We start from the raw sequence: 14,791 nt of genomic DNA, 5'->3' as shown, positions 1-14,791 counted from the left end.
CCATCTGTGCCAAAGGCAACCCCTGGCCTCTGCCCCTGTGTCACAGGGTCGGGGGGACAGGTTCCCCACTGTTACCACTCCAGATCGACAGGGGCCAGTGTGTCCAGATGCTTCTGGAGAACAGGGCAGTACTAACAGTCCCGGGAGAGACGGATATACTCAGACTCGCGCAGCTTAGCTGTGCAGCAGAGCCAGCAGGGACCAGCACATGGTGGAAGAGCAAACCTCCCGTGTGGGGCGCTGGGGCCCTGCCCGGCTCTCACCTGCAATGATCAGCTTCGGGTGGAAGAGGCGGGCGTTCTCCTCCAGCTGGTCGTAGTTGATGTAGCCGGTATCTGGATTCACCTGTGGATGTCAGGGAGACTGGGCTCATGCTGCTCCCTCCAGCCACATGGGGCGCTCCGCTGGTGCGCGCCCAGCCGTTGAGGGTAAGAGGACTCCCTCCCCTTGCCTAAACCCCTCTGCTGCCCTCGCCCCCGACCAGGACTCAAGGGCAAGACAGGCACAACCGTTTAAGACAGTCAGGAATTGTCACTCTTGGACAGGATGCCCTGGGGGGTCCCAGTGAGCCATGAACACCCAAGGGTCCCCAGAGCAGGGAGATGAGAGAGAGTGATGGCGGGACTTCCTGAGGTGCCTTGGAAATGAAGCTCCTTAATCCTACAGGCACGGCCAGTGAGGAAGCTTTGAGAAACAAGTCACAGAACGGAGAGACACACACCCGTACCTTGTAGGGCATAGATTCAAAAAAGATGGATGTGGCAGAAATCTTCTTCTTGTCGGTCATGAACCCATGGGTCAGGTGGCCTCCATCTGGCAGGTCCAGGCCCATGATGCGGCCATGGGGCTCCACCAGGGCTGTGTACACTGCGAAGTTTGCTGGGGAGCCTGGAGTGGACAGACCCGGGAGGCACAATTACTCCTGCCCACAAGGCCATTGATCACAAGTGGCTGCAACAGCCTGGCTGCTGCCATGCCCTCTCCTGGACCCAGGTGCCCCTGAGTAAGTGGCAGGGACATTCAGAGATAGGGTGGGGTACCCAGGAGGCATGCGTGCAGTAGGCAGTTGAGGGGATGGGGGAGACCTCATCTCCCCCATCTGGCAGGGTGTCCTGCTTATACTCTCCTTTTCAGGGAGCCCCAGGAAGCTGGCAGGAAGGGGGCCACCCAGGCCTGTCTGGACCTGGCCATTACCTGAGTAAGGCTGGACATTAACTCCCCAGCACTGGGGGTCCAGGCCATAGACCTGCAGCGCTCGCTTCTGACAGAGGACCTCTAGCTCGTCGATGAACTCCGTCCCACCATAGTACCTGTGGAGGAAGGCGGGAGGTATAGGCCCACTGGCGCCACCTCTGCATGCAGGACAGAGGCCAGGCTCCTAGTGGGCTGAAGGAGCAAGGGTGAGAACATGCACCCTAAACCCACAATACGGCTTCCACCAGGCCCAGGCGGCTGTGTTTCACCATCTGTGGGGAAGTCTGACCCCACATCTCGGATGAACCCTGAGGACACTGTCACAGCCATGTAATGGCCTGTGCCAGCTGCCCAGGGATCAGTTTGTAGCATGTGGAGCAGGACAGTGGTTGCCAGGGGCTGGGAGAGGGAGTTACTGGTTTGGGGGGATTTACTTTGCATTTCTAATAAAATTTTATTTTTTGTTTAATAGTTGCATATCACAATGTATCATGCATTTATGTTTTTGATTACTTGTGACTAGTTTTGGCCTGGGACAGAAGCCATGCTCTTCAAGTTGACTTGACCTGCCAGAGAATGGGTGCCACTCTCTCCTGCTGTTGTGGGAACAGAGCTGGGAGCAGGGGTGGTGTGCCATGGTCACGATCCCCTCAGTCCCATCAAGAAGCAGCAAGGCTGCAGCACCACATCTCTGGACAGAGGCACCAAAGTATCTCCTCCAAGGTCAACTAGACACACTGGGACCCCAGGTAGCCTGGGGTTTGAACACAAGCTGGGTGTCCCACAATTCCATTTGGTTCCCATACTGACCACCCCTGAGTCAGTGCGAACCCACATGCTGAGGGCTCAGGCCCACTAGACTGCCCCCCACTTAAGAGGCCAAAGGCAAGTCCCTGGCCACTGAACCGCCAGCACTGCCGCCTAGTCAGCTGCAAACGACCCCCTCAGTTTCAGTAATTCACTTGAAAAACTCAAGACTCAGGAAAGTGCCTTACTCGTGATCCCTGGTCTATTGTGAAGGACTCAATTTGTGAACAGGACAAGGTTCAGGAGGGCATGTGACCCTACAACCCCCTTCCAGGGGGATGGGTGTGGGGGTCCAAAAATTATGACCCTCCAATCGGTGTAGAATGGCAGGTGACCCTCCCTTTTCTGTGTCCACTGGGACACAAGTGTGCAATTTTGCAAAAACCACGTGTTAAATTCTGTCATCACCATTTCTGCCTGACGACAACTGTAAGAAACACAAATGAATATGGTTCTCAGGAGGAGAAGCTGACTGAAATCTCTTGTAGGTAAACCCAGCATTTAAAACGCTGACCCAGTTTCCAGTGTGGCAGGTCAGTCTCACCTTGGGGTCCCTGCTTGCACAACCTTCCTCTGGAGGCTCAGCCGCAGCCAGCAGCTGCTTCTTCGGGCCTGGCTGTTATTCTCGAAAGGCCCAGGGGGACTGTGCAAGTGACCCCAAGTATCTTGCCCCCAGAACATGGGTGCCACCACCCAGTAGGAATCATAGGAGAGGAGGGGACAGGAGGCCCTGCCATTGAGAACCTGGCTGTTTTCTGAAATGTCCACTACCTTCCTGGGAGGCAGGCCTGGATGACACTCACATACCTCTGGCCTGGGTACCCCTCGGAGTACTTGTTGTTCAGGCAAGAGCCTAGGGCCTCCAGAACAGCCCGGCTGGCAAAGTTCTCGGAGGCGATCAGCTCCAGCCCAACCCTCTGCCGGTTACTCTCCTTCTTAATGATGTTGTAAACCTGACAAGAAGAAAACAGGAATGGGGACACTGCAGCTTAACATCTACTCTTATCCGAGCAATAACCGAGTAAGAGAAGAGACACTTATACTTTCATATTTTGCCCTCAGAAGCCAAGTGTAACCAGACTAAGATGACCCCCACGGCACCTGAGGAACAAAGGAAATCCTCCTCAAAGCTTTTAGCACCTGGGAAGGAATTAATAGAAAGTGAATTAAGGAGAACAAAATGATGGAAGAGAAGATGATCCTTAAAACACGCATCTCACGGAATTTTAAAATTCTGTGCCATCTTGTTATTTTCATCCCTAGATTTCTCCAAGTTTCCCTCCTGAACTTTGTTCCTTATTCCTGTCCTTAAAATAACAGATACCTAGATGAATCCACAGAGACAGAAAACAGACCAGTGGTTGCCGAGGGTTGGGAATCTAGGGGATGGAGGGGGGTGATTGCTAATGGTTTGAGGTTTCTTTTGGGGGGATTAAAATGTTCTAAAAGCGATCATGAATACACTAAAAACCACTGAATTGTGTACTTTAAATGGGCAACTTGTATGTTAAGTGCATTCACTTATCTCATGTGTAAAGCTGTTGTGAAAATATATAAATAAAAGATGCTTCTAGAAATGCTCCCCTGAACTGAAAGGAGAGGGTCAAGTCTCAGTGACCCCACTCCTTCCCCTTTCCTCAGCAGCAGCCAGCACACTGCTCTTCACAGAAACTCACATTTAAATGCATCCTCAAAGGACTTTCAGCCACTTTGCAGCCACTGCCTATAAACCCGTCCTGTATCCAAACCACAAGGCTGTCCCAAACACAGCTCATTTCTGGTGAGAATCAGAGACCTGAACAAGGACCTCCAACAGCAGAGCTTGCGAGAACACCCACAGCCTCACCTCGACATCGTTGTCCTTCAGGGGCTGTGCCAGCATCTTCTCGTGTGAGGACCACAAATCAGCATCTCTGGGTGCCTTGTTGACTGGAGCTGCCATTGTGCTGGTTCAGAGGTACCTAAAAATAGAAAAACTTCAAATATTAAACTCAGTCACAGCTCATCGCCACCTGTCAGTTCTCAAGTTGCTGAAGTACTGGCACACACGTGGGCCTTGTCCCAGAACCGCCTGGAGAGCATGAGGACTCTGCTGCAGATCCACCGCGTGGGACCACCTGTGGATCCCTGCAGGTCACTGGCTCCTTAGGAGACCCTCCCTCCTTGCCTTGAGGCTGCTCCAGCCTCGGGGAGCCCAGCACCCCCTCTTCCTACCTGAATTTCTCCTGGTTGTGGCTTAGCTCCCCAACTAAGCCAGCTTCCTGAAGGCAAGAGCTGATGGTTACTTTTTAAAAAATTTCCCACAGTACCCAGCACAACCATATGAGAGTAATATTTGCCAAATGAACAAATGAATTGCTGACTTATGTATTACTTTTTCTATTTCTCAAGTAATGAAAATGAGACTCAGAAAAGTATCTTAGTGGAGGGCTGCACAGCCCACTGGCCTTGGAGGAGGGTCTCAAACCCCGCACAGGCTCCACCACCTGGTGTCCCGTGGCTGGGGCTGCAGGTAAAGTGCACACTCTGGGTTGACCCTGGGCCTCTGGTAAGGACCACGGGCAGAGGTATACACCTGGACTCGGCATCATCACAATACATCAGGCTTGTATCTTCACATACATACCCACAAAGAAAAAGAGTCTGAGCTCAGTGGTATTTCAGCTAAAGGGATAGCGTAAATGTTTACAGGAACCGACCTCCTTTAATCGATGGTTGGCAACTTTTCAGTACTTTCTACCAATTCGATAAGCTTTCACTTCAAATTCATTCTCTTAACAGTTACTTATTGAGGCCCTTCCCCTCAGCAGCCACAGGTCGGGACTGGGAACACAGTGGGACCCAAACAGACCAAACCTTCATGGGGCTTCCTGGGGGAAGGTGAGCAGGAAATAGTGAGCACACTAAATGCAGACAGATAACCAGGCCCACAAGGACAAGCGCTGGGGGCAGGTCAGCTTGGAGGGTGGTGACTAGAGGAGAGGACACCAGGCTGAGAAAGGGCCCACCAGACGCAGTCTCCTGAGAGCACCATGAGATACTTGTGACTGGCATCTGAAATGGGGAGGGGCGGCTGTCTGGTGGGACTAACCTGTGGGGTCTGTGCTCACTCTGGCTCATGTCAGAACTGAGCTGAAATGAGCGACACCAGCTGATGGGGCAGAACTGCTGGGTGAGGGAAAGCTGCCTGGTCATCTGGTGTCACAGGTGCCATCAACAGCAGTTGGGAGGGTGAAGACCAGACACAGCAGGAAAAGCATGGCTCTCCTGCACAAGCGCACATGTACAATCACTTGCTAGACACATATCAGTTCAGTTCAGTTCAGTCGCTCAGTTGTGTCCGACTCTCCGCGACCCCATGAATCACAGCACGCCAGGCCTCCCTGTCCATCACCAACTCCCAGAGTTCACTCAAACTCATGTCCACAGAGTCGGTGATGCCATCCAGCCATCTCATTCTCCGTCGTCCCCTTCTCCTCCCGCCCCCAACCTTTCCCAGCATCAGAGTCTTTTCCAGTGAGTCAACTCGTCACTCACTAAATAAATCAGCCACACAGTCCCCAGTCACAGGATCCTCCTTAATCTCTGGAGAAGCAAATATCTACCAGCAGAAAGCTTTAACCAGGAAATCCCAAACTGGGGTTTTTGAAGCAGCCGTTATTTTAACATGAGCACAACAGGATCAGAAACATGGCCACTCCCACAAAACCAGCAGTGAGTGCAGGACTTAGGCCACAAATGCATCTGAGGCAGAAGCGGCCCCAACCCCAGTGCCAGGGCCTTCCGCTACACTCCCCCAGAGGTGCAGGGAGACGAAGTGGTCTGGACACCTGGCTGATGGCTCCTCTGAACTCAATGGCTGCTTCCCACATGTCCTCAGCAGGTGGTGGCAAACCCACAGAAAACCAGAGATCAAATGGGTACACTCGTCCTACAGTCTTTTCAAAGAGAAAAGTTTCTTTGAAATTCCAACTGCTCAATGTTAAAAAGGATTCAAGCAACACAGAGCAAGTATTTCTCAACCACCAAATAAATAACTAAAGTCCCTTCGGAATGCCTTCTCCCCCCTCTCCCAGGAAACTGTTAGATCTGCATCAGCCCCTAGAGGCACTCAGATCTGCTCCGCTCCACCTCCACCTGTGGTCTCAGCATCTCCTGTCAGCATCAACACCTGCAGCCCTTTGCCCTCATAGCAAACTCTTTATTTTATGGCCACACCGCAAAGCATGTGGGATCTTTTGGGATCAAACCCATGCCCCTGCTTAGGGAGCATAGAGTTTTAACCACTGGACCACCCAGGAAGTGCCAACAAACCCTCCTCTCATCTAAGATGCTAACTTGGAGTCCCAGTTCTTTCTCAACCCCTGGGTGAGGGCTGTCTGTGTGGTCGGCCCCCCTCCAAGGCTAGCAGGGTCCCCCTGCTCCTGCTACTGCTCTCTGGGGGTGTTTCCCACCCTTCCTCCTGTTACCACTCAGGTCAAGTCACCCCCACCCCCCAAATGGAGTACTCGGTTCACACTCTTATTAAATCCACCCAAGTTCAATTCTTTTTTAAGTTCTTTTAAAAAAAAAAAGTCAAAGAAGTCTGAATTCTTTATTAAAACAATAACTTCAGGGTTCTTTGTCTTGTTTCAGTTAAATCTGTAATATCTATTACAGTATAATGTATATCTTGCAGCATTCTAAATTACAGTAAGAAAGGCAGAGATCCTGCATGTGATGGTCAGCTCACACATCAACCTGGCAGGGCCTGGGGGGGGACGCCCTGACAGCTGGCAAACAAGTGAGACAAAGATTCCGAGACTGCCCTCTTTTACATCAGAGGGAAGACAGGAAGATACACTGAGCATCTATCCTTCAGGTCTGGATGTTGGCTGAGAAACAGGACACCGTGCACTTTTCTAACTTTTTTTTTGAACTGTGACATAAGTGCACAGCTCAGTGACATTAAAAACATCCACACCGTCATGCAGCTCCACCACCATCATCTTCAGAATGCTTCCACCTTCCTAAACTGAAACTGTGTCCCCATTAAACACGCTCCATTCCCTTCCCTTCCAGCACAGGGTAGCAACAATGCTAGTTTCTATCTCTATGAATTTGACTATTTCAGGGACCTCCTGTAAATGAGGTCACACAATATTTGTCCTTTTGTAGTTGGCTTATTTCACACAGCACAATAGCACCAAAGTTCAACTGTGTTGGCGCACGTGTCAGTTTCCTTCCTTTTAAAGGCTGGATAATAGTCCACTGTTCGGAGAGACTACGTCTTGTTTATCCATCCATCCATCCATCTGATGCCTGGGCTGTTCCCACCTCCTGGCTATTGCAAGGAATGCTGCCGTGAACACAGGTGCATAAATATTCAGTCCCTACTGTCAGTTCTTTTAGGTTTATACCTAGAAGTGGAATTTTCGGGTCATATAGTAATTCTACATTTAATGAGAAATAAGCTTTAGATATTTAGGAGCTTTACTTCACTATCATTAACCTACAATGGATTCATTCGTTCCTTTGACAAATATTTATTAAGTGACACCTGTGTCCCAGGCACTGAGTTAGGAGCTCTGAATACAAGGGTCAACAAGACAGAGGCCCTGCCATTATGAGAAGCAGGATCTAAAAAAGTAAATAAGTTCATGAGAGATAACATCAGGGAGTGATGACTGTTAGAAGGGCAATAAACAGTCAGAGGGCTTGTTTAGACCTGCTATGGAAAGTGCCTGAGCTGAGATCGGAACAGTGGAAAGGAGCCAATCTTGTGAGACATAGGGTAAGAGCAAACACCAGTCCAAAGGCCCGAAAATGGGAAGAGGTTTCAGTTGTCAAGGGTCAGAAATGAAGAACACAACAGAGGCGAGGAGATGAGATTCGAGGGCTTAAAGGTCAGTGCAGGAATGAGATAAGATCCTCACCTTGGCAGAATAGAGATCACAGGTTTCAAACTGTGCTCAAGGACCCAGGTCTCATGTCGTTTCCCAATGGACCTGTTTGAGAAATACCTGTCTGAAACTAACAACTAGAGAAACCCGACTGGAGAAGATCAAGGTTCCTTTCATGAGGGTAGTGGAGGTTCCAGGGGTCGGACCCCTGCCATGCCCCACTTCTTATCAGTGAAGGCCACATCCAAGGGAGCTGTGCTGAACTCACTGCAGAGCCAGCCTGCAGAGTTTGAGTCCCGCTCTCCACTTCCTAATGTGCTGCTGACACCTGTTTCTCAGTCTCCATGTGCATGACACAGGGATGACAACAGTCCTGAGCTGGCTGGAGTTAAAAGAGGTATACGACACAGAGCACTCGGACAGGACCAGGCAGAGTGACTACTCAATGATCAGCAGCTACGGGACGTCACCTGTGGTCCAGTGGTTAAGACTCCATGCTTCCACTGCAGGGGCCACGAGTTCCATCCCTTATTGGGGAACTAAGATCCCACATGCCATGTGGTGTGGTCAAGAGATTTTTTTTAAAAAAAAGAGAGCAAGAGAGCAGCTACTATTATTATTAAAGAGACTTGGGTACTTTAGGGCCATCTTTACTACCTCTAAGCACCCCGGGAAACACAACCCACTGCAGCTGTCACTGCATCATGCTGTTGGTGTTTCTGTTGGAGAAACATCACTTACCTGTGACACTGTCCATGATCATCATCTCAAGCCCAGGGAAACAATCCGAGTAAGTGAATTCACTTCCCAGGGTTACCATCCTTCCCATACTCCCAGATCTTTCCTGGGTCTTTGTCACACAATGGGATCAGCCCCTCATTGGTCCCGAGGAAATTACTGTCTGTGTGTGTGCCCTACTTTACAAAGGAGCAAACAGGCTCAGAAGCTAAGTGGCATATAATAGTGACAGAAGGAATCTGAACTCTTTTCCCTGACTCTGTACTAAACAAAACCGTAATCGCCCACATCCACTGCCCCTTCTGTCAACTAAAAAGATTATGAGCCCATAAGAACGTGAACTGGTGTTCCCAGTCCGCCAGCTCTGCCAGATTGAATTGCAAGTTTGTGCTGGCCCCAGCTGACCAAGGGTCGCTTAACTTCCTGGACCTCGACGCTCAGGGCCCCGGGCCGCGTACCCCACAGGGCAGCGCTAGTCTCCTAGGCCGGGGTGAGGGGTGGGGAGGCCAGGCTCGCCGCCCCCCACCACCCCAGGGCGACCGCAAGTGCAGTGGGACCGCACGGGCTCCGTCAGGCCCCCTCTCTGAGCCTCCCCTTCCCCGTCTGCGAAATGGGCTACAAGGAAGCACTTGGACACAGCCGCGCTGGGAAAATACTGGGACGAGGTGAGGCGCTGCACTGAAATCTACAGTTTCACGAAGAAGGCGGCCGCCGGCACCTGCACCGAGCCTTCGAGGTGCGGTCAACCCAACCGCACGGGTCTTGACCTGGGGCCGTGTGCACTGGCCCCTCACCCCAGGCGCCAGCAAGGCGCTCCGCACTCACCCGATCCCGCTTCTCGGAGCCGAGGGGGAAGCACAGCCAGAAGCACCAAGCTCCCGGCTGCTGCCAACAACACCTGAGTTAGGACCCGCGCTCTAGCCTCCACGTGATCCGCGCGCGAGACCCGCTCCCAAACCTGGCGCGCGCCGCCCCGCCCCGGCCCCGCCCCAGAGACACCCAATCAGGGCGTGCATCCTGGAGAGCCCCGCCCCCGAGTAGCCCAATCAGGACGGGGAAATGGAAGAGCTCCGCCCCCAGAGGAGCCCGCACTATTTGCTACCGCGGGTCGGGCCTCGCCTAGTACAGCGGAAAGTGTCTTTGCTCACCTGGGCCAGAGGGCATGGTGCCATCCCGTGGGGCTGCAGGCCAGGGGCTGGGTGTTTCCGGGAAGACAAGAGGTTTAGAGGTGAATTCTGTTGCTTATATCTGTCTTTTCATTGTCCTACTTACAGGTTAGCACAGTGGACATTTAAATAGGACAAAGAGGGGTTCCAACTCCGACACTATTACTCTGCACATACGGAACCCTAGACCAGTCACTTCGCTTTTTGAGTTTCATATTCTCATCTTTGAGTTGGAGATAACTATATCTTCCTGACAGGGCTGTGGGGAGGTTTTGTAGATATATCTAAAACACTTGACTTTGTGCCTGACATACAGCAAGGGCTCAATAAATAAAAACCGTTGTTGTTATTCAGTCGCCAAGTCGTGTCCAACTTTCTGCCACCTCTTGAACTGCAGCAGGCCTGGCAGGCTTCCCTGTTCTTCACTATCTCCCAGACTTTCTTAAGATGTTAACATCTTAACATTAAACCATTGTTAAGAATAATAAAACCAAGGGCCTGCACAATACAGGGAACAAATTGACAAAGATTCTGTAACTGAAGGAAGGCTGACTTTTGGACTTTCCTGTTTGTGTTGTCAGATTTCAGCAAGAATCCTGCTAAGTCGGTTTAAACAGAACAGCCCGCCCCCACTTCTCCATATCTGATTGGATTCCTCATCTTCTACCAGGCTTGGTGATGTCTGATCACCCAGGCCTAGTCAGCTCGGCCAGAATTCCCTGTCCCCTGATGTTTCCCTTAGTAATTTTCCATCCTCCCACCTCACCCTGCTCCTTGCTATAAATTCCCACTGCCCCTGCTGTATTCAGAGTTGAGCATAACCTCTCTCCCAAATTGCAAGGTTCAATGCCAGTGGTCCCTACACCAACTGAAATCATGTGCCCTGACCTCCCCCCCTACCCTGAGGAATAAGATCTGTCTTACTGTGTCATTGAATATTTTTTTAACGGCTCTGGATTTTTCAGTACTCAGTGTACCCACAACACTTTACCTCTTACAATGTCAAGAAATTTCAAAAATATTGTAACAAATGTGGCTAAAATGTGACAGTGAATGGATTCAAATTGATTCAGAAAAGTCCAGGGAAAGACAGTGAGAGAGTAAGAATCCATAAGAAAGTCAAGGACCTTTAGTTCCTTTTCAAGAGCTCTAGATAAAATCCTGAGCCCTATCCTGGAGCTGTTGTGCAGATACTGAAACCCCCATAAGGTGGAAGAAGTTAACAGCATGCTGACCACCAGCTTGTAGACCCCACACTGGTTAAAGCCAAATAATTGATAACCGAGATTCCCAAAACGCCACCCTGTTACCACCAGCAACTAAGAAAAATGATCACGAGCTGATCACACACCTTTGAACCCTCACCGCTAATGTTGTCTTTGAAAGCCTTCCCAAAAGCTACTGGGGAGCTGGGTCTTTTGAGCATGAGCTGCAGTAAACTTGGTCCTGTGGTAAAAGCTGTATTTTCCTTCAGTACCACTTGGTGCTGGTAGGTTGACTTTGCTGTGCATCAGGTGAACAGATGCAGGCTTGGTTTGGTAATGTCTGTTGTTGTTGCTATTCAGTCTCTAAGCCATGTCCAACTCTTTGCGACCCCATGGACTGCAGCATGCCAGGATCCCCTGTCCTTCACTATCTTCCAGAGTTTGCTCAAATTCATGTCCATTGAGCCAAAGATGCTATAGATAGATATTAACAACATCTCTTTGAAACATATATAAATCCTTTTGAAGACTAGATAGGCCTTTTGTCAAGTTTATGACCCAGGAATGTCTTTGTCAAGAACCTGGGAGCCATCACTTTGAAACAGAAATGTGAAGGATCCAGCAGCCATATCTCCAAGTGTCTGTCACTGGGTAAGAATCTCCTTCTAAGATGCAGAACTACTTCCTGTCATAAAGATAAGAGAAGGTTGTTATTCCTCTTGAGACAGGTAGGAAGGGGAAGGGCACAACCATTAAAGGCAGTTCATGGGGTCGCAGAGTTGGACATGACTTAGCAACTGAACAACAACAGATTTTGAGGATACAACAAAAGCTAGTTGGAACCAATCAGGTCCAAGATAGTGGAAGAGTTGACTTCCAGCAGACTTTGAGCCTCAGTCTATGCTCAATGTAATGCATTAGCATCTAAATGACACACACACAGGCAGCATGACAGTTTTGAGGCTGACCACAAGAGGGCAAAAAATGGGCAGTGGCCCAGTTCCTAGAAATCCCTGCCCCTTCTCCAACAACTTTACTCTTAAATTCTTTCCTGTGTGAAGCCAAGTACCCTCACTTGGTGACTCGCTAGAGACCCTGTTCACTCCTCCCCATCCTTCTCCTGGAACATCATTTGTGGCAACCATGAAAGGGACATCAAAGGGCATAACCTGGATCCATCTACTAGGCTGTGGCTGCCCACTGCAGAGGACGGCTGGGACTTAGTCCTGAAGATTCGAGTAGCCCTTAGGTGACAGCTAATGCTGCCTAGGAGATCTGGTGAAGACCAGCTCTCTGGCCCCGAAGGAGCCCACCAAGTCCAAGGCTCTTGTCTTCATGTTTGTCATTCTTCCCATCACTGCGTTTCTTTGGACCTGAGAGGATCCACAGAGTCCACCACTTGGACTTCCAAATTAAGACTGTGGCAATTGGCAACCTGTCTGAGTTAGTTTCCCCTCGCGGCTCCTCAAGTCTGATTCCCCTTCCTTCCTCATTCTTAGTCTTGGCCCAGTTCCAGAATGTCAGAACTGCATTGGGAGCCCAAATAAGGAGACAATGGAAGTCTCCCACTACATCTGTGGCCCAGCCCTCTCTGAGTGCCTCTCAGGGCTCACAGCCTCATTGCACCCCTGGTCACATGTGAGGGTCTCAGACTGAGCAGAGGAAGTGATCAAGCACCCTCCTCAGGGGGCTTGTGAATCTCTGGCTGAGGAAGCGTCCTGGCTGGGCACCTTCTCTCTTTGCCTTGGATTTCTCTCATATCCTCCTTCTCTCACCCCCTCCTGGTTTCTCAGTCTGTCTACTGGTCCTTTCACCTCCCTGCCAGCTTTCCCAGAGGGTGGGGGTTATCTCTATCCTGCTCATGTAAAGAAGTGCCCATCCTCAATAGCACAAGGACAACCTCCCAAGGAGGGCTTTGACCTTGTCTTGTTACCACTTTCTGGCTTCTGCTCTACCCTGCAGCTCTGTTTGTTTGAAAAGTGAAAGTGAAGTTGCTCAGTCATGTCCAACTCTTTTAAACCCCATGGACTGCAGCTCACCAGGCTCCTCCATCCATGGGATTCTCCAAGCAAGAGTACTGGAGTGGGTTGCCATTTCCTTTTCCAGGGGATCTTCTCGACCCAGGGATAGAACCCGTGTCTCCAGCATTATAGGCAGATGCTTACCGTCTGAGCCACCAGGGAAGTCTGTTTGTTTACCTTCTCCTTTCTCCGAAAATGAAGGTAATCTCCTTAGTGACACAGGGCCTAGGTCTCCTCCCTCTCCCCCTGAAGGGTTGAGGACTTGGGACTCTAGTCACTTTTTCTGGCTCTTGTTCCTCCCCTTGACTAACCCCAGGGGTCTCCCTCAGGCTTACCAAACTGATTTTGGGTGCTTACAGGGCCCTTGCTGTTGTCTTTGTAAGACAAACCTTTTCTCATGGTCTGATGGCTACAAGCCGTTTTCCCTGCTTAATTTGCCTCGATCCCCTAACCTGATCAGTTTGTTCAGTCACTCAGTCATGTTCGACTCTTTGCAACACCATGGACTGCAGCACACCAGTCCTGGACAGCACTTCCCTGTCCATCACCAACTCCCAGAGCTCAAACTCACCTCCATTGAGTCAGTGATGCCATTTAACCATCTCATCTTCTGTCGTCCCCTTCTCCTCCTGCCTTCAATCTTTCCCAGCATCAGGGTCTTTTCCAATGAGTCAGTTCTTCGCATCAGGTGGCCAAAGTATTAGAGTTTCAGCTTCAGCATCAGTCCTTCCAATGAATATTTCAGACTGATTTCCTTTAGGAATGACTGTTTTGATCTCCTCGATATCCAAAGGACTCTCAAAAGTCTTCTTAAACACCACAGTTCAAAAGCATCAACTTTTCAGCGCTCAGCTGTCTTTATGGTCCAACTTTCACATACACGACTACCAAAAAAACCCATAGCTTCGACTATACAGACCTTTTTCGGTAAAGTAATATCTTTGCTTTTTAATATAATATGTAGGTTTGTCAGCTTTCTTCACAGTCCAACTCTCACATCCATACATGACCACGGGAAAAACCATTGCCTTGACTAGACGGACCTTGGTTGGCAAAGTAATGTCTCTGCTTTTTAATATACTATCAAGATTGGTCATAACTTTCCTTCCAAGGAGCAAGCGTCTTTTAATTTCATGGCTGCAATCAGCATCTGCAGTGATTTTGGAGCCCAAAAAAATAAAGTCTGACACTGTTTCCACTGTTTTTCCATCTATTTCCCATGAAGTGATGGGACCAGATGCCATGATCTTTGTTTTCTGAATGTTGAGCTTCAAGCCAACCTTTTCACTCTCCTCTTTCACTTTCATCAAGAGGCTTTTGAGTTCCTCTTCACTTTCTGCCATAAGGGTAGTGTCATCTGCATATCTGAGATTATTGATATTTCTCCCGGCAATCTTGATTCCAGCTGTGAAGAAAGCTGATCACCAAAGAATCGATGCTTTTGAACTGTGGTGTTGGAGAAGACTCTTGAGAGTCCCTTATACTGCAAGGAGATCCAACCAGTCCATTCTAAAGGAGATCAGTCCTGGGTGTTCATTGGAAGGGCTGATGCTAAAGCTGAAACTGCAATACTTTGGCCACCTCATACAACGAGTTGACTCACTGGAAAAGACTCTGATGCTGGGAAAGGTTGGGGGCGGGAGGAGAAGGGGACGACAGAGAATGAGATGGCTGGATGGCATCACCGACTCTGTGGACATGAGTTTTAGTGTACTCCGGGAGTTGGTGATGGATAGGGAGGCCTGGCGTGCTGTGATTCATGGGGTCGCGGAAAGTCG

The 14,791-nt window shown here is 50.0% G+C and overlaps 1 protein-coding gene across 5 annotated transcripts in view; it reads right to left on the bottom strand.

Annotated features, from left to right (window-relative positions):
• SHMT1 (serine hydroxymethyltransferase 1) overlaps nt 1-14,791 on the bottom strand; it is a 39,062-nt gene that overhangs the window by 4,804 nt on the left and 19,467 nt on the right. For 2 of the 5 annotated variants that reach the window (XM_055407442.2, XM_055407448.2), the window contains exons 1-6: nt 9,447-9,583; nt 3,848-3,962; nt 2,809-2,954; nt 1,195-1,310; nt 728-888; nt 264-345 (exon numbers count right to left, since the gene is read on the bottom strand). In XM_055407442.2, coding sequence (XP_055263417.1) covers nt 264-345; nt 728-888; nt 1,195-1,310; nt 2,809-2,954; nt 3,848-3,943 — 601 coding nt within the window. In that variant the 5' untranslated portion in view covers nt 3,944-3,962; nt 9,447-9,583. Of the gene's footprint in view, nt 1-263; nt 346-727; nt 889-1,194; nt 1,311-2,808; nt 2,955-3,847; nt 3,963-7,916; nt 7,977-9,446; nt 9,584-14,791 lie in introns of those variants that run through there. The other 3 variants (XM_088828949.1, XM_088828948.1, XM_055407446.2) reach the window with 2 other exon arrangements.

The sequence above is a fragment of the Moschus berezovskii genome, chromosome 20, assembly GCF_049115385.1.
Source record: "Moschus berezovskii isolate FMDL1 chromosome 20, NW_MosBer_1.0, whole genome shotgun sequence".
In the NCBI taxonomy this organism is placed as follows: Eukaryota; Metazoa; Chordata; class Mammalia; order Artiodactyla; family Moschidae; genus Moschus; species Moschus berezovskii.
This window is presented reverse-complemented; position numbering and strand designations above follow the sequence as displayed.